Source organism: Oratosquilla oratoria, chromosome 2 (assembly GCF_046742065.1).
Source record: "Oratosquilla oratoria isolate Oo_2021 chromosome 2, ASM4674206v1, whole genome shotgun sequence".
Taxonomy (NCBI): domain Eukaryota; kingdom Metazoa; phylum Arthropoda; class Malacostraca; order Stomatopoda; family Squillidae; genus Oratosquilla; species Oratosquilla oratoria.
In genome coordinates, this window is record NC_134778.1 from 86,077,944 (window position 1) to 86,100,563 (window position 22,620).

At 41.1% G+C, this 22,620-nt stretch overlaps 2 protein-coding genes across 9 annotated transcripts in view; one reads left to right on the top strand and one right to left on the bottom strand.

Moving 5' to 3' along the window:
- Positions 1-12,720, top strand: part of LOC143040870 (protein mono-ADP-ribosyltransferase PARP16-like) — a 45,355-nt gene extending 32,635 nt beyond the window's left edge. For all 8 annotated transcript variants that reach the window (XM_076212320.1, XM_076212326.1, XM_076212312.1 and 5 more), the window contains 4 exons: positions 281-383; positions 2,851-3,016; positions 3,235-3,373; positions 3,508-12,720. In XM_076212320.1, coding sequence (XP_076068435.1) covers positions 281-383; positions 2,851-3,016; positions 3,235-3,373; positions 3,508-3,676 — 577 coding nt within the window. In that variant the 3' untranslated portion in view covers positions 3,677-12,720. The remainder of the gene's footprint in view (positions 1-280; positions 384-2,850; positions 3,017-3,234; positions 3,374-3,507) is intronic.
- A 1,142-nt stretch (positions 12,721-13,862) lies between these two features.
- Positions 13,863-14,438, bottom strand: LOC143036525 (uncharacterized). The gene has a single exon (XM_076203993.1). It carries the CDS (start codon positions 14,436-14,438, stop codon positions 13,863-13,865), a length of 576 nt encoding a protein of 191 aa, XP_076060108.1.
- Positions 14,439-22,620: the final 8,182 nt, after the last annotated feature.

Genomic DNA, 22,620 nt, shown 5'->3' on the forward strand with positions numbered 1-22,620 from the left:
CTCCTATCCCATATATCTGCAATACCTCCCACAGTGCCTTCCTGTCTGCCCTATCATAATCCTTTTCCAAATTTATGAAGGCCCAAAAAAACATCCTTACTTTTTCCCAAAGCTTTCTCACATATCTGCCTTACCACAATGATGATAATAATAGTAATAATGAAATTAGAGACCATAATTGAACATCTCGGTTAAGATTGTATTGCAAGTGTGGCACTCTATAGATCAGGGTCATAGGCAAGTCCTCAATGTACCATTACCCACAATTTCTTTTTTTCAGACAAGTTCGAGGGCTTCGACCAACAATGTTTGCTTTCCATGGCTCTCGATTGGACAACTTCCATTCTATTCTACATCATGGCTTGCAACAGCACATGAACAAGGTGAGGAAAATCTGAAAGTTGTGTTTTGTTGAGGATATGTTGTTATTAATCTGCCCTCATTGTTGCTGAATGATAACACTAGACACAGACACAGTTAGAGTAGAGGTGGATCAGTTTCCTTTGTTTCTTCAGTGCTGTCTTGGTACTTGGGTAGCAGAATGACATATCATATGTCATCAGCCATTTGAAGTCCACTGTTGAACAAAGACCTCTCCCAACATCTTCTATGACTTGAGCCTTTGCTATATCACTCCTACAAGCCTCTCCTGTTTTAGTCTTCTACCTGCCTGTGGGCTCACCTCTTCACATATCATCCCACACCCTCACAGTAGCAAACTTGTGGGCCCTCCTATAGATCTCTCAGAGAAGAAATGATGGAAGGACTACTGTCAGTATTCTATTTACCTAATATTAGTAGGGAGGAAAGGAGCAGTGATTGTGGGGTCCTGTCTCTTACTCTCCAGTTGACCATACCTAGCTTCAAAATGTCTTGCTGCATTGCTTCTGACCCAGGCAGTGAGCAGAAGACAGGGATGACCTTTCATCCATAGGGAGCTAAGATAAGAGGGAAAGAAGGGTGGTGGATGGGAGTGGAATAGGTAGGTGTGGTTACATGCCTTGATTTGGCTACCTCCCTCATAAAAGGGAAGAAACTCTTGGCATATTGATAGAGATAGTTTCAAATTCATGTATGGTTCCAGCTTTGGCTATATCCTTATTTTCCAATTGTCATACGTAGATTTCAATTCATGTATTGCTCCAACTGTATCATCTTAACTATTCCAGGGCCGATTAAATGAAGCCACCTTGATATGGATGTGCTGTGTCTTGCTGCATTGCTTCTGACCCAGGGTAATGGGTGAGATGCAGGGATGACCCATCATCCAAGAGGAGCCAAGAAAAGAGGGAGGGGTGATGAATGGGAGTGGAGTGGGTGGGGATGAAATGGGTGGGAGTGGAATTATGCCTTTTGACTTTAGCTACCTCCCTTGTAAGGATGAAAAAGCCCTTGGTACATGTATGATGAAAAATGTATTTCTTCACGTCCTTTAGACATGTACAATTCCTTCATTTGTTCTCATGATTTCTTAAAACCCTCCCAACCTTAATAAAGTGGTCTATCCCCTTTAGTGACCTGAAAATTGTAATGGATCAGGGTGTCTATGAGTTTTTTCATCATCTCTATGTAGTGAAAAGCCACTTTAATGCTCTTCAGTAGTCCATATATCTCTCCCACAATCCTGCTGATATGTCATGGTAGGTTGTCTTTTATCAACACTCCCAAATATCTCTTTTTTTGCTTTTGTAATGGGCTCGCTTACCAAGGAATAGTTCAAGGAGTGACCATTTCCAGTACTTTGCATTTTTTTAGTATTGAAATTAATTTTCTATTCTTGATTCCATGTGAATGTGGTGTCTAGATTTTTTTGCAACACTCTGCAGTCCTAGTTTTTCACTCTTGTGGTTTCTTTTGCATCCTCTTTTTGCTCCCACCATATGTGTCAATATGGTTGCCATGTACATATGTCAATGATTTGCCCTCCCAGGACCCCACCCACCACTGAGCCCAATGAGGGGAGACTAGGATTTAGGTATACATAGTGACCTAATAGTCCCAGAGGTCATGAAAGAGTATATGCACCCACCACCTTGACATTAGGGTAGGACAACTGTGGACCATGATGTGTCGGCCCAGGCAATAGTAACTTGACTCAGGTCATACCTAACCCAAAGATTCAGGTTAGGCAGCACAGTCAATTTGCCTCTCTGATCCAAGAAGGGGCCACCTGCCCTTGCCTGAATAAAGGACCAAAGAGGCATGTTGCTAGTCCAAGGTGGACATCCCAGTGCAACCACAGTGCTGGGTTATCACTCAGCCTCTAGTATTCCCATCTCCTGGCCCTGCAGGAATGCCATGCACAGCAAATACATGGGCTAGTGACCCATAATAGGGTTGGACAGTCATTGACTTTGAGACTTCGTATGCCCTTTTGATAGTTTTCTTTTTCTTCCATCTGGGTGTCCAACACATCCTCCTCATTGGTGGGTGACCAGTGGGAGGGAGCCCACTTAATAGCCAACAATCCAACGATGTGGCAGGTAGTACTGGGTTACATGAAACCAGTAGGACAGCTGCCTCAACAATAATGATAATAATACATACATATACCAAAGACCTTTTCCCCTTTACAAGGGAGGTAGCCAAAGTCAAAGGCATAAATCCACTCCCACCCATTTCATCCCCACATACACTCCCATTCACCACCCTTCCCTCTCTCTTTTCTTGGCTCCTCCTGGATGACAGGTCATCCCTGCATGTCACCCATTGCCCTGGGTCAAAGGCAATGCAGCAAGGTTAAAAGATCTGTTAGATACAATGTATTTTATATTTCTTCATAGTTTAAAAAAAATCATATAAGTCAATGAAAATATTTTTTATGTTGACTATTTTTTTTTTTTTTAACAGACTTCATTGTTTGGTAAAGGAATCTATTTATCCAGTGAAATGAGTGTAAGTCTGCCATATTCACCAGCTGGACAAGGTTGGGTCAATTCTTCTTTAGGCCCGTCAATGTCTGTAATTGCCTTGTGTGAGTTGGTCGACCATCCTGATGTCAAGTGCCAAACCAGAGGTATGTAGTGGGTGTGAAAGGTTCTTTACCACACTTGAATTTCTTTTTAATGATTCATTAAACTGCTCTCAACATGAGTTTATCAGCAAAATAGTTTTATTATAATTTTATGTATTTTTTTCTCTACTGGTCAAACATTACCCAAAGTTCAGAGATCTATTGTACATTCATGGAATGTCATTCAAATGGATATTTCATCAGTATTTTGTTGCCTTCAGATGATCAGAACCGGGCCTACACAGGAGATATGTTTGGTGGAGCAGTTCCAGACAAATACTTTGTAGTTGTGAATAGTGATCTTGTGAGGATCAGATACCTCCTTATTTACTGTTCTCCAAATACTAACTCACCCAGGAGGTTAGTTTTACCTTGCATTTTGTAAAGAAGTCATTCAAAATTGTATTAAGGAGAGAAGTGTTTGGGAAGAGTGGAAAAGTGTTTGGGTAATGCCATTGTGCATTATTGTTCTATTATTTTTCCTTCTCTTGCAGAGGCAGCAGTGTAGTTCTTCGATACATTGCCAACCACAAAATGCTCATGTTGCTTTGTGCTTATGTTATGGTAATCATTGGTATTGGATTATCTAATCAACCTGGATTTAACCGACTTCTGCGTCGCTGGCTTCCGTTTCTCTATAAGAGAAATTTGGATGATATTTAGTAGTATTGCATTTAAAGAGTAGATACTTTGAATTTGAGGATCTTTCATAGTTTTTTTTTTTAAATCTTGTATCTTGTAAATAGTAGGTTGACATGTTGAGCACATAAATTTATTTTATACAATGGTGTTAACGGAGTTTCTATCCAGCAGTGATTAGTTTGAAGACCCTTTTTTCATGGAAAAAGGCACAAAAAGAAAAGAACTATTATAACTTGTATTTTGTTATTTAATTAGAAAGGTGTTGGCATTTGAATCAGCTACTTAATATATTTATGGTGATACTCATCATAATGTGCTTCAATGTGAAAAAATATCTTTAGTCAACACTACTTTTTTGTAAAACCAAAGATTTTTTTTTTTTTTTTTTTTTTTTTTAATATATATATATATATATAATAATAATAGATTCATGAATCTGCAACTTAGATGTCAGTGATCATAGTCCAGTCCCATATCCAGGAAAAAATTTTGATATGACATTTCTAAACCCTCGCCCTTCATTGATGCCAGTGAACATAGGCAGCATAGTTACAGCTGTTAGATTGAAGGGTAGAATGTATTAATTGCTATGGCGCTGTTGTGCCTTTTGTTAATTTAATTGTATTTATCTAATTGTTCCCAACTGTAGTATACAGAAAAAGAGGAACACTTATTGGTTCCTATTTGTTACTGCTTTCAAATTCATGTACAGTTCCAACTTTGTCCATATCCTTAATTTCCAATATTATGGCTAGCACCACATGGTTTTATTCAGCTGAGAAACAGCCCTTGGATTGAAGGGATTAAGTTGGTACATGTATATCAAGCCTTATTTCCTGAAGTATTCTTGCATGGTTAATCCTAAGACAGAAATGTTAAAGTATATGTTTTGTTTTTAACTGTACAGACAGGTATTCACCGACTACATTTAAAATTTTGATGTTTATTAGATGGCTGGGAAAGTGGTAAGGTGCAAGCTTTGCATGATATTAGTGGAAAGGAACAAAATGGACATGTGCGATGGGGTTGGGAAGGGTAGGGATTTTTTTCTTCCATCTCTTGTCACCACATTCTGCAGGTAAAAGCAGGCGAGGTGGAAAAAAAAAAGTTAAAAACCTAAGCAGTATGTTGTAGTGTTGCTGTTTTTTTCATCCAGTTTTGTCAGGCTGTAAGCCGCTTTGCAATTTTTCCATTGTATCTATCTTTTGCCCTACTTCTTTTGCAGGAGGTCCACACCTCCAGAAGTATCTGGTAACAACCATTGGGTTGGCCGATAAATCATTCAGGAAAGAAATTTTATATCATCTCTATTATGTTAATATTAGGTATTGTAAAATAACATTGTGTCATCTGTTTGGTGTCTTAGCTCACATGTCCTCTTCCCAGACTTTTTTATGTCTTGACTTTTCATAAGAAAAAAATATAGAGTGGGTGATCCCAAGTCTCTGCTCCATCCCATTCAGTCATTTCTACAATGCACATGGGAACATGGTAGTGGCATTCTTCACCTTACCATAAGATGATCAGAAAAAGAAGAGGCAGTCATAGAAGTTGTAAAGAATATGTAAGAGGGCAGCATAAAGGAGGAACAGCAGTGGTACAAAAGCATCCCTATTTCTTTATGAGTAAAGATTTTACTCAAACATAGATAAATTTTGTGTGGCTCAGGTCTGTAGGGGCACTCCAAAAACAGTCCATAAAGTGCAGAGAGTAATTGATAAAAATCAGTGTATGAAGAGTTTTTGAGAGAATCGAGTAAATGTCTTGGAGGATTAAAAAGTAATGAGAAATAGACATTTGGGAATGGATGCTAAGAGGAGGTTATATGAAGGAGTGATTGTACCAACAGCACTATATGGGGCAGAAACATGGAACATAAGAGAGGAAGAGAGAAGGAGTTTGAATGTGAACGTTTTTAGAAGCTCTGCCAAGGGATTCGAACCCTGACCTGTGCGTATATAATCACGAAGTCAAGATGCTAGCGACTGAGCTACGTGCAATGGTTCAAAAGGACTGTACAAGTCTTGACTTCATGATTATATATGCACAGGGCCGGGTTCGAATCCCTTGGCAGAGCTTCTAAAAATGTTCAATCTGTCTTTAACATACACAATTTGTCGGAGGACTCACCTAATATGGGGATTGGATGAAAATGAGACTAGATCATCTGATGTTAAATGAAGCATGGTCTGGGACTTGTACAGTCCTTTTGAACCATTGCACGTAGCTCAGTCGCTAGCGTCTTGACTTTGTGATTATGTACACACAGGTCAGGGTTCGAATCCCTTGGCAGAGCTTCTAAAAATGTTCAGTCTGTCTTTAACATACACGAGTTTGAATGTGTTTGAGATGAAATGTCTGAGAAGTATGATAGGCTGGATAAAGTGAGAAATGAGGAGGTGAGGAGGATAACAGGGGTGGAAAGTGTATTGGGATGGTTTGGACACATGGAAAGAATGAGTGAAGAAAGATTAGTAAAAGAGGAGCGGAAGGCAGAGTTGGAAGGAGTGAATATGAGGGGCATCCTAGGATGAGATGGATGGATGGGGTAAAAGGGGCTTTGAGGAAGAGGGGAATGTCTGTTGAGGAAGGACGGGAGAGGACAGAAGATAGGAGTGAATGGAGAAGAGTTGTGTATGGATGATGATGTGATGCATGAGGGGGTGGGGGGTTGGAGGTGAGGGAGTATGTATGAGAAATAAATTGACGCAGCCCGAAGGGATTTCTTCCCATCTCCTTTTCTGCATGAGGGGATGGAGAGGCAGAGTCGCTGAATTAATGAAGCGGCCTTGCTGTGGATGTGCTGTGTCTTGCAACACTGCTTCTGACCCAGGACAGTAGACAGGATGCAGGGATAACCCGTCATCCAGGAGGTACCAAGATGTGAGGGAGGGAAGAAGGTGGAGGGGAATGGAGTATGTAGAGGATGGAATGGGTGGGAGTGGTTTCTATGCCTTTTTCTTTTTAGCTATCTTCCATGTAAGGGGGAAAAAAGCCTTTGGTGTATGTATGTATGTACGTAGTTGTATTATACCGGAAGGGAGCTATGCTCTTGGTGACCCGTCTGCATCTTTCAGCATCAAGTTTTTTTTTAAACTCTTGAATAGTGTTTGCACACACTGTTTCTTTAAGTTATTCCAGGTATACTCTATATTGGAAGCTATTTTTTTTTTTTTTCCTGATCTCTTCTATAGTTATCCTTTTTGAGTTTCTTTTTGTGTCCTCTTGTTTTTCCATTGTCCCATCTTAATAAATCATTCCTATCTAGGATTTCCATTCCTTTCATGATTCTATAGTTAGCAGATCTCCTCATTCTCTTCTTTGTTCCAGCATTGGTAATTCCAGTTTGGACAATCTTTGTTCGTATGTAAATTTGGAGGGAGTTGGTACCAACTTTGTCGTTGTTCTTCGTATTTTTTCTAATTTCTTTATATTCTCTTTAGTACTGGATGTCCATAGTGTTGCTGCGTACTCCAGTTTTGGTCTTATTAGTGTGTTAGGGTGGTTTGAAGCCAAACTCTGATGGAGAGAATATTTGTTTATTTAGAGATGAATGTTAGGCATCAAAAAATGAAAGGTCATTTTAAGGCAAGAAAAGGTAAAAGGGATGAGATGGTGAGGGAGGTGATGACTACATTTCAAGTTGTGTCCCAAGGTGATCTGCTTGCAGGGGAGGATGAGGTAAGAAAGTAAGGAGCAGCAAGCCAGGCTCACTGTGTGATGCTCTGAGGTGATCTGAATCTTTGGTATTCATCTGGTCTTTATATACATGGGCAGGTCACAACTTGTGCTTCTAATTGACATGAGGTCAAGTGTGATGCATGGGAAGTCAGACACTAAACGTTCTTACACAGCCAACTCACAAAGACAGAGGATATGCATTCCTCAGTGAATCCAGTGGTCATCATCACATGGTCAGGCAAGGCTCTGGTCAGTCATCACTGGAACCCAACAGCATCCATCGTAGGCTGGTGAACTGCACATACATTTCCTCAAGGAGGCTTTGTCCCACATGTGGGCCTCAAGGAAGCTTTGGTCGAGTCACACAGCCAGGCAGCATGAGTCACACAGCTGGCCCCAGAAGTGATTCCCTTGGGGGGCCTCGGGGGTCAGAGGTCATGGAACAGTGAGGTAGGAGAGGAGGGATGAGGACCAAGGAGTGTGGACTAGAAATGAGGGCAAATTCCTAACACCCCCACACGGAAGTCGAGGCTGGAAGTGAAGTCATGTGGAGCCTCGACAAGAAATCATCAAAGGAGTCGTCTTCATGATGGGGCTGGAACTTGAAGGTGAAGGTAGAGTTGGCCATCAGACTGTAGGGGTAGCAGCAGATGGTGGTCCATTTGCTACAGGGTAGCAAGCCTCGGGGCACTACGCTAATCCCGTGGGACTGGAGATGTCATATACATCTTGGGTGACATTAAAGAGGTTGGGACATCTCAGGAGGCTGCTCAGGGCATCTTGTACCTGGAACACATTCTGGGATCATGTCATATGGTGGCATTGGAGTGTGGTTGCAACATCTCCCTGGAAAGATAGACACTTGAGAATGGTTGTGGTTAGCAGGTGGGGCATTAGGCCACCCAGGGCATTGTGGACTTGACAGTTGAGGTTGCTAGTCATTAGCTTTACCAGAGGTGAGGTGCAGGACCTTGTCATCTCATTTGAGCATGTGGATGGGTCAAGGTGGGGACATTCACAGCTCTACTGGTAGTGGCAGTAGGCTATGAATATACCTGTGGTAGGCGAGAGTGTAGGTTGTCGAAATGGCAGTCTGCAGGAATGGCAGGTAGCGGTGGCAGTCAAGCTGGTGGACAGGTGATCTGGCAGTCATGCTGGCAGGCAGTGGTGGCAGGTGATCTGATAGATAAGTGTCGGCGGTAGAGTGGTAGACAATCTGGCATATAAGTGGCAGCAGTTGAGCGGCAGCAAATACCAGTGGTAGTTGAGAATGCAGGCAATCAAACTGGCAGCAGTCAAGTGACAGACAATTTGGCAGATCAAGTGGTGGCTGGTAGCAGTCAATCTGGTGGTAGTCAAGTGGCAGAGCTGAGGATCGGGAGCCCCAAACATTGGGCAGCCAGATGTTAGGCTGAGCTTGCCCCATGTTGGGCATTCAAATGTTAGGCTGGTTTGAAAGCAAACTCTGATGGAGAGAATATTTGTTTATTTAAAGATGAATGTTGGGTGCCAAATAATGATAACTCACTTTAAGGTGAGAAAAGGGGAAAGGAAAGAGAGAGTGAGGAAGGTGATGACTATGCATTTCAAGTCATGTCCCAGGGTGATGTGCTTGTGGGAGAGGGGGGACAAGGTGAGAAAACAAAGAGCAGGTCATGACCCATGCTCCTAATTGGCTCGAGGTCAAGTGTGATGTGTGGGAAGTCAGATGCAAAACATTCTTACACTGCTGACTCATGAAGACGGGTATGTGTTCCTCATTGAATCCAGTGGTCATCATCACATGGTCAGGCAAGGCTCTGGTTAGTCGTTGCTGGGACCCAACAGCATCCGTTGTAGGCTGGTGAACTGCACATACTTTTCTTCAAGGAGGCTTTGTCCTTCAAGGAAGCTTTGGTCAAGTCACATGGCCAGCTTGCACATGAGTCACATGGCTGGCCCCACAATAAATTTCAATGGGGTGCCTTGGAGGTCCAAGGTTGTGGGACAGTGAGGTTGGTAGGGAGGAGAACTAGAAGTGAGGGCAGCTTCTTAACAGTGAGTTTGTGTGTGAATGATATTTTGATGCAGCCTGAAAAGATTTTCTCTCTGTCTTTTCCTGTTCTGCATGAGGGGATGGAGAGGGGGGTCACCAATTAAGTGAAGCAGCCTTGCTGTGGATGTTCTGTGTCTTGCTACATTACTTCTGACCCAGGGCAGTGGGCGGGATACTTAGATGACTTGTCATCCAGGAGGAGCTAAGATGAGAGGGAGGAAAGAGTAGTGGAATGGGTGGGATTACATACATGCCTTTGACTTTGCTTCCAAAAAAGCTCTTGTTACATAGATGGATAGAAGAATGTCTTTTGAGTTTTTATGGATTTGGAGGTGTACAGCAGGGTTGATAGGTGTTATGGGATGTGTTGTAAATATATAGAATAGGAGAACGTCTTCATGGTGATCACAAGATTTTGCATTTAGTTGTAGAGCTTACACCTTTGTGAGGGTAAGGAATGGAGATAGTAAAAGGTTTAAGGCGGAAGTGGAGCTAGAACAGGATTGGAATGTCACCATGGTTGTTGAACACACATAGGGATGGGGTGATAAGGGAGTTAATACATGGGTAGTGGGCAGGGATTTGGAACTAATGAGAGTGGAGGGAAGTGGTAAGTGAGTCAGCCATTGTTTGTAGATGACACTGTGCTTGTGGCTGAGTTGCATGATAAACTGAAGCAGTGGCAGAATTTTGGAGGGTATGTGAGAAGAGAATGCTGCATGTAAACCTAGACAAAACTGTGGTGATGAGATGTAAAAGGGGTGAGGGTGTTGGTGAGTTGAAGGATAGATACATTATTAGGTATGTTGAATAATGTGCAGTTGATTTTCATTTATTTATTTATCATTATTATGATTTTTTTTTTTGCATCCAACCTAGATATGGACCAAAAGGTCTCCTGTCGGCATGCTCCGCCTTTGTAGTCCTTTTTACATGTAAAGTGTGGGGTCACATTTCTGAGACTTCATAAGTTAGGGGATTTGATTTATGTATATATATATATGTATATCCCTATCACAAAAATACATATAATAAAAGGCCCTTTCTCACTAATAATGGGGATGGCTGAATCAAAACGCATTCCCACCTTTCACCCATCCAATCCCCATCTTAGATTTAGGTGTATTCTTTAACTCTGCCACCCCTTTATAGAAGAGAAAAGGCTTTGGCACATATACATATAGCTTTGTTGTGTGTATGCCATCACTAAGATGGCTGTGTGCACTGTTGCATGGCAAACCAGGATTTCCTCATTTACTGAATTTTGGAAAATGGTGATACAATTATGGATGTTTTATGGCACGAATTGTTACCAAATCATCTGAGATCCACATTTCCAGAATAGTAATTAGCAGTTTAGGTTATGGTTCCTTAGTTTTATATCAGTAGAGGTTGGTAGTTTATGAAGGAGGTTTTACTTCACAATATCATTGTTTATGGGACTAGTTTAAGATACAATTCTTTTTGTGGACAAAGTGACTTTAGCATTGTTATTTACCTCTACACTGGGAATTGTATCTTTTAGCACACAAATTTGTCATTATATAGCCAGGCTCAGTTCAGGACTGAATGCTATCTTAGAGAACATAATAGATCTCACATGTTAGCATTCTTTGAATGTTTTAAGAGGAACAATGTCTGTGCATGAAAGAATATAAGCAATTAATGAGGATATTCATCATAACCTTCTGGTGTTGGTATGGAATGTACTTATTTATCTTGGTCTTCCCAGCATTCATCCATGATTGTGTTCAAACATTGTCTTTAAGAAGAGTAACAATAGTCGGATGTGTGCAGACAGCTGAAAATTTTGGTAATTCAGTTATCAGCTTCCTCTTGTATCTTTGTAAGATCATTAGTGATCTAGTGATTAAACTTAGATATCATACAAACTATTGCTCAAGTGAGTCAGTGATTGTAAATGTTACTGGATTGTACACATCAGTGGGTAAGAAGTAGGTGGTATCTTTTTGCTTATACATGTCATATGACTGGTACTTGCCAGTGGTGATTGATTTGGTTTAACATCACAAACTCCCACCTATTGGGAGGCTAGGACAGTGCCCATTATAGTGGACTTTTGTAGTGACAGTGGTGATTCTGCAAAAAAGGCAGTAGAGATGATCGTCTCCCTTTTGCCCATTTTTAAAACCTGTCACCTCCCTCAAGAGGTTCCCAAATGGATGAAGCTCAAGCTAAGCCCAAGGTCTCTATTGGTTTAATTTGTTTCCTCCAGTTTTTCATACTAGGGGACAGCAAGCAATTGCTCCTCTCACACTACTTCCACCAGTGATATAGAAACAGTCTCACACAAATACAGCACATACAGTGGTCCAGAGGTTCTTCACAGAGACTATTCCTAGCCACTGAGGTTGCAAGTTTCCAGTCAGTGAAACAAGACAACATTTATGATACTTGACATGGCTTTTCTAATGGGGAAAATTTTTGTATTGTTGTGGTCATGATGAAATTCATCTAAATGGCTGTTATTTTTTTCTGATTAGTGGTCAAGAAAAATAAGTACTGTAAAACTTCCAGACTTTTTCATATTCTTCATGAAATATGGTAATTGTTGCCTCAAGTTTGACTGGGAATTTGCAGCCTCACAGCAGATGATAATGGCCCTTAGGCCTTTCCATAGATCTCTTTGAGAAGAAACCTTGAGTTGATGTTTGCATTGTATAAGTGTGGAGCAATCACCAGTTGTCAGCTTTCTTTGTATGAAAAGATGGAAAAATACCAAGCTGATAGTGAAATATCTTGGGTTTGGTCTAGAGACTGAGTGTCAGCTTCCTCACCTCCAGATGGAAGTGAAGATGTTGACAGGTTTTGAAGATGAGCAGCAGGGAGATGACACTGAAATCTGTCTTGCAGGTACTTGACATTGGTCCCTGTGCATGAAAATACCACTGAAAACATTGGATGTCATATCCCACTGAGAATTGCTTTATTATTACATTTGTAGATTGGTTTTCTGTCCATGGGACTGGACTAATTGATATCTGGACTCTAAGATCAATCTTTTGTGGTAACTAGTTCTGATTTGAAAAGTTGACAGATTTTGATCTAGTCATGACCTACTTGTCCAAAAAAAAAAAATTCTTTACAAGATGTGAAAGATTTTTTTCTTATTGAATTCATTAAGAATTTGTAATATGTAGAGAAAGATGGTTTTATAGTTTCAGGTATTAATCAGACTGAAAGGAAAGAGATATATAGGAAGAAGTGAAGTATAAACAGATAATATTTTGAGTAACTGGCATTAATTTTATTTGCCTCGTACAAAGCTGTCTTTGTGGAAAGACACACAAATGTTTTTGATAATCACAAATATATGAGATAAACCTTTTCATGGACTTTCTAGAACATCGTATACCTAGATAAGAAAAACCTTCATCTGACTCATTGGGCTTGGCTTTTTGTGGTTGGGGATAGCATAAGTCAGGGATCTCCCAGACTGTGCCTACTCAGGTCATCCTTGACATAAACTACCAGTGAGACTCCAAACTAAAGCCCACAAATTTTGACTTGATGTCTATCCATTCTGTTTGTAAACAATCATGCAAGGGGAGGAAACAGTAAAACACTGTGAGGACGATTTACGCGTTTATTAATCAGTAGGTTATGGATACATGAGGGCGCGTCACGCGTGTAAGGAGTCTAACGAGTAACTGCCGGCGTGGAAGAACGTTTTTCGCCACACAGGGCGAAGACACTGCCACGCCTAGTATAGGTATGAGAAGGGGTCATGTTGGCCGTATGAAAGAACCCTTGTACGGGAAGCGTCACTGCTGGTCAGGGCACGCCGCTACACTATGGTGCCCCGCACTATGCTAGTACCCTATGCCAAAGCACTATACCACCCCCTACCTCGCTCGCAGGACCATCACGAGGGGTATGTCTATTCGCGAGCTGGGGGGATCCGCGCACGAGGACCGCAAGTCCTCCACCGAGGGATGGGACGCGGCGTCTTCGGGAGGGCACGGGGCCGGCGTGCGCTTCCGTAGGACGGCGGGGACGACGATACACTGGCCGTACAGCACCAGTTTCCCGTCGGCGGAGAGGGCGTCCCGGAGCTTCCAATATGGGAGGACGGAGTTGGGTAAGGCGAAGCGGTTGGACGGGAACCCGGAGAACACGCAAGTAAGCAGGTGGCCGTAGGCGGGGTCCATCCATGCCATGGCCCGGAGTTCCTGGAGCGTCCTGTCGGCGGCGGGCGACGGGTCTTCCTCGCGAAGCGCCGGCGTTGCCGGTGACGACGCTCCTGACGTGCGGGACGTCCTTGTCGCAGTTGGTCTCGTCCTCCGGCGTAAGGCGGGAGACCGGGGCTCATGAGAGGGCGTCTAGGACGCAGAGATGCTCCCCAGCGCACCACTTTGCCGTGAAAACGAAGGGTGAGAGCCTCTCCTTGAGCCACTGTAGGCGGGGGTTTCTCGACGGCGTCCTGGGTGTAGGAGTTGAGGATGGGGATGAGCAGACGATGGTCCATCATCAACGTGAAGTGGGCAGTCCAAACTGATAGTTTGCATTTGGACGCGGCCCACGTGGCAGCATCGGTTCGATATTGGCGTATCGGGTTTCGGCGTACGTCAGAAACCGCGAGCCACACTGGACGAGACCCAAATGCCCCTGACCGTGGTCTTGGAGGAGGGCGTACCCTATGCCGTAGAGGCGCAACGCATCTGTCTGCAGTACCACTGGTAGGGTGGGGTCGAAGGGCGCCAGTACAGGTGGTGACGACAGAGCCCGCTTGACGTCGACGAAATCCTTTTCGTGATCCGGGTTCCAGGTGAATGAGCGCTTAGGGCTCATTAGAGGCCGTGAGGGTTGAGCCGTCGCCGCTATGGCCAGGGTGAAATCCGCCAATTGGTCCACCAAACCCATGAAGGGGTGTAGATCGGTCAAGTTGGCGGTCGCGGGGAAGTCCCGTATGGCCCTGACCTTGTCCTCGTCGGCGGAGATGCCGTCGACGGAGAGACGGTAGCCACAGAACCTGACGCTGGGGGCAGCGACCGTGAATTTCTCCTTGATAAGGATAACGCCGTGGTTGCGGCACCTAGTGAGCATATGGTGAATCCTCCGGAAGTGGGAGGGGAGGCCCTCGTCGAATAGGAGGATATCACCCACTACTTTAATTTAGTTGGCTACGCCTTACAGAGCCTACTGCCTCCACGGAGGCAGTAGGCGTTGCAGGTGGCCGCAAAGCCTATCGAACCCCGGCAGTGCGTGTATCGTCCTTAAGGGGTGATGAATGTGGCGAGGAGATGGTCCCCTTATGTAAGGTCCACTTGCCAATAACCGTAAAGGGCGTCCGCCGTCGTAAATAACCCCGCAGAGGGGGTGACGCTGCGGGGGGGGGGGTGTATGTGTGATCCGTCGGCTACGTACATCGGCGCCGAGAGCGGCGGCTGTAAGCTGGCTCTGGATATCCCCAGCATAAGCAAGCTCGAGGACATGTTTCCGAAGCAGATGCTGACAGGTGGCGGAGAGCTATTGGAGCCGTCAGACACCTGGGGGCCAGTGGCAGCCTTCCCTGGGGAAAGTGCGGGGGGCCGCTGATGGTGCGCGGGGGGTGGGGAATACACATGGCGTGGAGCACTTTTTCATGCCGACACGGCGCATGTGTGCGGGTCATCCTGGATATCCGAGACCGTCACCCTCGCCGTCTTGTGTGAACGGCATTTGGTCACTCCCTCCTGCAGTGACGTACTACAGGGAGGGAGCTGAGGCATTGCACGAGTCCCTCGGCTGGGTGGGCGTGGCCTGTTTGGGTCAGCTGGGCTCCGGGCGTAGGTTGCGGTCGCGGTGGGTAGGGCTCGGCCGGGTGGTTCAATATCCAGGGGAGTGGGATATAAAAGGCCCCTTTGTTCGCACCACTACGTGTCCACGAGAGCGCGTCACACGGTTGCACGGCATTGCACTTACGGTCCAGCATGCACACTGTTACACGGCACTGTACTCATGGTCCAGCATGTACACTGCACGACACTGCACTCACGGTCCAGCAAGTACACTGTCGCCGAGTTCTGTCAGCGCTTCGTTCACGTACGCCCCACCGAATTGCGTATCGTCCCATGTTTCACTGTTGCAATTTGCAAGCAATCCTGCTCATTGCGCCATGTTTGCAAGCAATCATGTAAGGGGAGGCAGTGAAACGCGGGGAGGACGATTCACGTTTATTAATCGGTAGGTTATGGATACATGAGGGCACGTCACGCGCGTAAGGAGGCTAACGAGTAACTGTCGGCGTGGGAGAGCTGCTTTCGCTACACGGGGCGAAGACGCTGCCAAGCCTAATATAAATATGAGAAGGGGCCTTGTTGGCCATATGAAAGGGCACTGGTACGGGAAGCGTCACTGCTGGTTAGGGCATGCCACTACACTATGGTGCCCTGCACTATGCTAGTACCCTATGCCAAAGCACTATACCACACATTTCATTATCGCTGTCTTGACTCCCAATACCTACCACCCCCCAACCCCATACTCCTTCCAACCATGTTTGATGTGCATGGAACCACTACAGTATATCTTCCATCCCCCCATTTGGAAGTTGAGTTCCTCATAGCACCATAGCCAACTGGGAGAAGGGGCAAGCAAGTCAATTGGACTTAGGTCCTAGGATTGGGTTCCATAACCTAAAAAGTCAACTTGACACTGCGGGGCTGGTACACTATTTGTTCCAAAAGACCATGGACACCGTATCCATACATTTAGGTAACACAATTCATTAAACAGACTGTTTCTAGGCCTGATCCTTGAGTTTCACCTTTCTTGAATCACTCACATTAAATATCCAAAATCTTCCAGCTTTCAAACTTGTGATCTTGTGTTATTGTCAAAGGGAGTTAGGGAATCGATAGAATACCTTTTCATAATCTCTACCAAATCCTTGTACAGAGCAAAATTGAATACTGATGCCAAGCCCACTTTCTGCCTCCCACAGCCGTTTGCATGCTAGACCCTGTATGTTCTCTCATTGAGGGCTTAGGACTTCTTCCAGACTTTTCTTCCCAGAAGAAGACCAATATTTGCCTCACCATCTTGTGCCCCCAGGATTAACTCCCACCTGGTAAGTCAATGCTAAGTGTGAGGTGGTAACTAGAACTGACTGTATATTCAATCACTGTCAAAAAAGTTCCTCATACTATCTAACAATATCTTCATTATTTCCATTACTAACCCAGTTCTCTGAAAGTCCTTAGTCTCAAACTACATGGTAGGTAGTGTAGGCCTAGTGTTCTCCTTTGTCAACAGCCTGCATAATTGAGCAGTTCTTTTTAGGACCCATTCTGCTCACCCCCACATGAAGTAGGGTTAGAAAAGATCTAAAAAATAACATCCCTAGCCATCACCTTGCTACGGAGTAACTATCTAGCGATAGTTAGACCCATCCTTGACTATGCGGTACAGTTTTGGTCTCCGTCCTACAAAATGGACATAAATTCACTAGAATCAGTACAGAGAAGAATGACCAAAATGATACAAGGACTCGGAAATTTGCCTTACGAAGAGAGGCTTAGGCACCTAAACTTACACTCTCTGGAAAGACGCAGAGTGCGGGGTGATCTAATAGAAGTGTTCAAGTGGATCAAAGGCTATAACAAGGGTGATGCAAACAAGGTCATCATAATAAAACAACAGGGCAGGACTCGCAGTAATGGGTATAAACTGGACAAATTTAGATTTAAGAAGGAAATAGGCAAGAATTGGTTTACAAATAGGGTGGTCGATGAATGGAATAAACTTAGTAACCACGTAGTAAGCGCTGAAACTATCAGTTGTTTTAAAAAACGATTGGACAACTTTATGGATGGGGACGACAGGTGGTGATGGATACGGAGCTGCCTAGTGTAGGCCTTATGGTCTTTTGCAGTCTCCTTTATTTCTTATGTTCTTATGTTCTTACTGTGATAAGAACTGCAATACACAATGTAGAACTAGAATTCCTCATTATAACACTCAGAGCTGTGGTAAAGACAGAAAGAAGAAAAGAAGGCAGAGAAAAATGTGGGATAAGGAAAGGCTGCAGTAAAGAGGATGACTATCTCACATAAACTTAAAGGAGCTGAGGCTACACTTAGATGATTGATTTAATTACCTACAAATGGATGAAGAAACGTGTTCACAGCTATTGCCCTTACTACACTAAGTCCACTCGTTGAAAAGCAAGACATTAACATGCTTAAGGCGGTTACAATGATTGAAAGAATATTGGTTACTCTTTGCTTTTTGGCCATGAGATGTTCCTATGGAGACTGAAATACTCTGTATATATTTCTCCACATGCCCTGGGACAAATCACACCTGAAACATATGTGATTGAAAAAGCCTTACAAAAAAAAAAAAAAAAAAATCAAAGTACCACAGACTGGGTTTATACACATCATCTGTACCTCCTGCAAAACCACTCATGCATAAACCATGTAGCTTAGCTTACAGTATGTAACTAAGGTGACTATATTATCATTATCACTTAAGAGTTGAAGGGAGGCACCGCCAGTTACTTAGTGGGTGACATTAATTCTTTTTTTTTTTTTTTTTTTTTTTTTTTGCAATTCCTTTGTATCTAGTATAAAATCTGAAAGTTGCATTGAAATATGATCATTATTTTTTGAGATATGAAATAAATCAACGCTGAAAAAAATTACTGGCATTTTTCATTATAGCTCAACTATTTTTCAACTTACTATTTTGAAAGTTAGTATGGATACAGTAGGTACATATGGCTTAATTTTGATTGAGGAAGATTTCAATTATCAAATGCCATTTTCAAAAAATAAGTTAAATACTGGTGACATTTTTTTTTCCAGAAAAAACTCATTGGATAGCCTTAATATTTTTAAAAATCCCTCAATGAAAAAATATCTTCTTTTATCCTGTAGATATATGTATATAAACAATCACTTGAAAAGAAATAGAGTTTAGATCAAAATGTCAATAACTTTAGTTTCAATATATGAGCTATTTTCTGTTGAGTGAGTTTCATGAAGTTTGCAAGCTCTGTTTGGTATAATTTTACATATACTGGGATAAGGTAAAACCAGATAAAACAAGGGTTTATTGTAACATTCAGGCTTGTTTGGCACCTGGTCTTTTCTAATTTGCAGGATATTGACTCAGGTGAAGTTATCAGAGGGCACCACCCTCCTCATTGTTGCCAGGTTAAAAGCCTCCTGCCTCGTAAGACTTGATTTTTCTTCTCTTGACCGCTTGGTTGTCTTTTTTTGTTGGTGTTTTCCTTTATGCCTTTTGGGTGGCTAATCCTAAGAGTGTGTGCTGAGAAGCTCAAAAGCCAAGGTGAATAAGCAAACTTGTGTCAACGTAGCCAAAATTGTGGTTTAGAGTAGTTACAACAGCTACAAATCTTACTCGTTTTGGTCCACTGCACTTGGTCTTCAAACACTTAGACCACAGATTTGAGTGTAAACTTTCATTAATGTTCTGAGTGCGAATTTTCAGGCATCTCTCAAGCAGCTCTATCCTGTTGAGATCAATATAAATCTTCTTTATCTCTTCCTGCTTGTCTGAAGGAATATTGCTCTGATATGGTGGTTTCACTGAGTGGCTGCTTGATGTCTCACCCTAAGCCAGTGCCCTTTGGTAAAAGCACTGCGAATTGATGTCCTGAGGGCAGAAATCATATAGTTCTGGAGATTTGTTTCAGGAACAGGCCTGGTAGAATCATGCCATAACCTTACTGCTGCTTCTGCCTCCATAGCTGCTGGTGTTCCATCAAAGTCCTTGTGGTAGACATCTTTGTGTCTGTCGAACTATGCAGTCCATTCTTCGTCTGGTTTCTTTTTCTTGGCAATGCAAACTGAACAAAAATTTCAAATAATCTCAAAGTCAGTGACATTCCCAGATTCAGCATCAACAACAACTGTGGTCTCCTTTCTTCCATGTTCCATCATATGTTGCAATGATGTCCAGTTGTTTTGTGATGGGATCTGCTTCTCATGCATTTCATCTCAAACACATTTAAACTCTTCCTCTCTTATGTTCCATGTTTCTGTTCCATGCAGTGCTGTCGGCACAATCACTCCTTCATACACTCTCCTCTTAGCATCCAATCCCAAATGTCTATTTCTCATTACACTTTTTAATCCACCAAGGCATTTACTTGTTTCTCTCAATATACATTCTACATCCACCTCCACTCCTCCCTTTCCCACCACATTCACACCCAAGCATCTAAAGCTATCCACTTCCTCCATTTTCTCTTCTTTAGTACTCATTTCCAATTTGCTGTCATCGTCTCTGTACATCTCAACACCTTACTTTTATCTACATTTATCTTCAACTTCTTTCTTTCATACACCTTCCCAAACTCCATCACTAACTTCCTTAACCCCTCCTCTGATCCTGTCACAAGCGCAGTGTCATCAGCAAACAACAACTGGCTTATCTCCCATTTTCCTCCATTTTCCTTAACCATGTTCAATCCCTAGCCCATTACTCTTGCATTTACCTCTTACACCACCCTATCCATGTATAAATTGAACAGCCAAGGCAACATAACACATCCCAGTCAAAGTCCCACCTTTACCTCAAACCACTCTCTCCATTTCTAGTTCTAACACAAGCTCTACTACTCTGGAAAAACTCTTGACTGCTCTTAACAGCTATCTTCCTATCCCATATATCTACAATACCTTCCACAGACAGTGCCTTCCTGTCTACCCTATCATAAGCCTTTTCCAAATCCACAAAGGCCCAAAAACATCCTTACCTTTTCAATCGTTCTCACATATCTGCCTTACCACAAAAATCTGATCCACACAACCCCTACCTGTCCTAAACCCACATTGTTCTTCACAAATTACTCCCTCTGTTCATCTCCTAATCCTCTCAATCAAAACCCTCCCATAAACCTTCCCAACTACTGTACACTCAACAAACTGATCCCTCTGAAACTACTACACTCACACTTGTCCCCTTTTCCATTATAAAGCGGGACTATACAGGCTCTCTTACAGTCCTCCGGCACTCTACCCTCTTTTAGACGAACCTTAAACAACTTCACCAGCCGGTCCACCATCACTGTACCTCCCTTTTTTTTTAGACACTCCGCATGATGCCCATCCAACCCAGGTGCTTTACCTGCCTGCTCTCATCATTTTAATAATTGCTTTCACCTCTTCTTATTTCTCCTCCATTTTCCTTATTCATCAATAATAATAATAATAATCATAATAATCTAATATAAAAAAAAATAATAAAAAATAATAATAATAATAACAAATAATAATAATAATAATAATAATAACAAATAATAATAATAATAACAAATAATAATAATAACAAATAATAATAATAATAACAAATAATAATAATAATAACAAATAATAATAATAATAAATAATAATAATAATAACAATAATAATAATAACATACATACATACATATATCAAGGCTTTTTCCCCCTTCCAAGGGAGGTAGCCAAAAAGGGAAAGGCATAAAAACACTCCCACCCATTTCATCCCTAAATACACACTACACCCCTCCCACCCTTCCTCTCATCTGAGCACCTCCTGGATGACGGGTCATCCCTGCACCCTGCCCACCGCCCTGGGTCAGAAGCAGTGTCGCAAGACATAATAATAACAAATAATAATAATAATAAATAATAATAATAATAACAAATAATAATAATAACAAAAATAATAATAATAATAACAAAAATAATAATAATAACATAATAATAATAATAATAATTAATAATAAAAAAATAATAGTAAATAATAATAATAACAAAATAATAATAAAAATAATAATAACAAAAATAATAATAATAATAACAAATAATAATAACAATAACAAATACAATAATAACAAATAATAATAAAAATAACAAAAATAATAATAATAATAATAATGATAATAATTATAACAAAAATAATAATAATAATAATAAAAATTATAACAAAAATAATAATAATAAAAATAATAACAAAAATAATAATAATAACAAAATTAATAATGATAATAATATTGACTAATAATAATAATAATAATAACAATACTAATAATGATAACAAATAATAATAACAATAATAATAATAATAACAAAAATAATAATAACAAATAAAAATAATAATAATAACTAATAACAAAATAATAATAAAAATAACAATAAAAATAATAAATAATAATAGTAATAATAATAATAAAAATAATAGTATTAACAAAATAATAATAATAATAAATAATAATAATATAATAATGATAATAATAACAAATAATGATAATAATTATAATAGTAATAATGATAATAATAATGATAAAAATAATAATGATAAAAATAATAACAAAAATAATAACAAATAATAATAATAAATACTAATAAAAATAATAATAACAAAAATAATTAATAACAAATAATAATAATAAAAATAATAATAGCAAAAATAATGATAATAAAAATAATAATAATTATAATAAAATAACAATAATAATAACAATAGTAATGATAACAATAGTAATAATAACAACAATAATAATAACAATAATAATGATAATTAATAACTAATAATAAATAATAATAATAATAATAACAATAATAATAATACGTACATACATATACCAAAGGCTTTTTCCCTCTTACAAGGGAGGTAGCCAAAAAGAAAAAAGCATAAAAACCATTCCCACCCATTCCATCCCTAATACACTCCACTCCCCTCCACCATCCACCCTCCCTCCTATCTTGGCACCTCCTGGATGACGGGTCAGTGTCACAAGACACAGCACATCCACAGCAAGGCCGCTTCATTAAATCGGCCCCTCATACAGAAAAGGAGAAGACAGGGAGAAAATTCTTCGGGCTGCGTCAAATTTTTCTCACTACCTCACCCCCCATCCCCCACCCATTCCACCTCGTGCATCACATCATCCATATACAACCATTCTCCATTCACCCGTCCTCTGTCCTCTCCCGTCCTTCCTCAACAGACATTCCCCTCTTCATCAAAGCCCCTTTCACCCCATAATAATAATAATAATAATAATAATAATAAAAATAATAATAATAATAATAATAATAATGATAATGATAATAATATTATTAATAATAATAATAATAGTAATAATAATAATAATTAATAAAAATAATAATACATTTGATAATAATACTGACCCAGGGCAGTGGACAGGGTGCAGGGATGACCCGTCATCTAGGAGGTGCTAAGATGGGAGGGAGGGTGGAGGGGTGTGGAGTGTTTTCGGGGATGAAATGGGTGGGAATGATTTT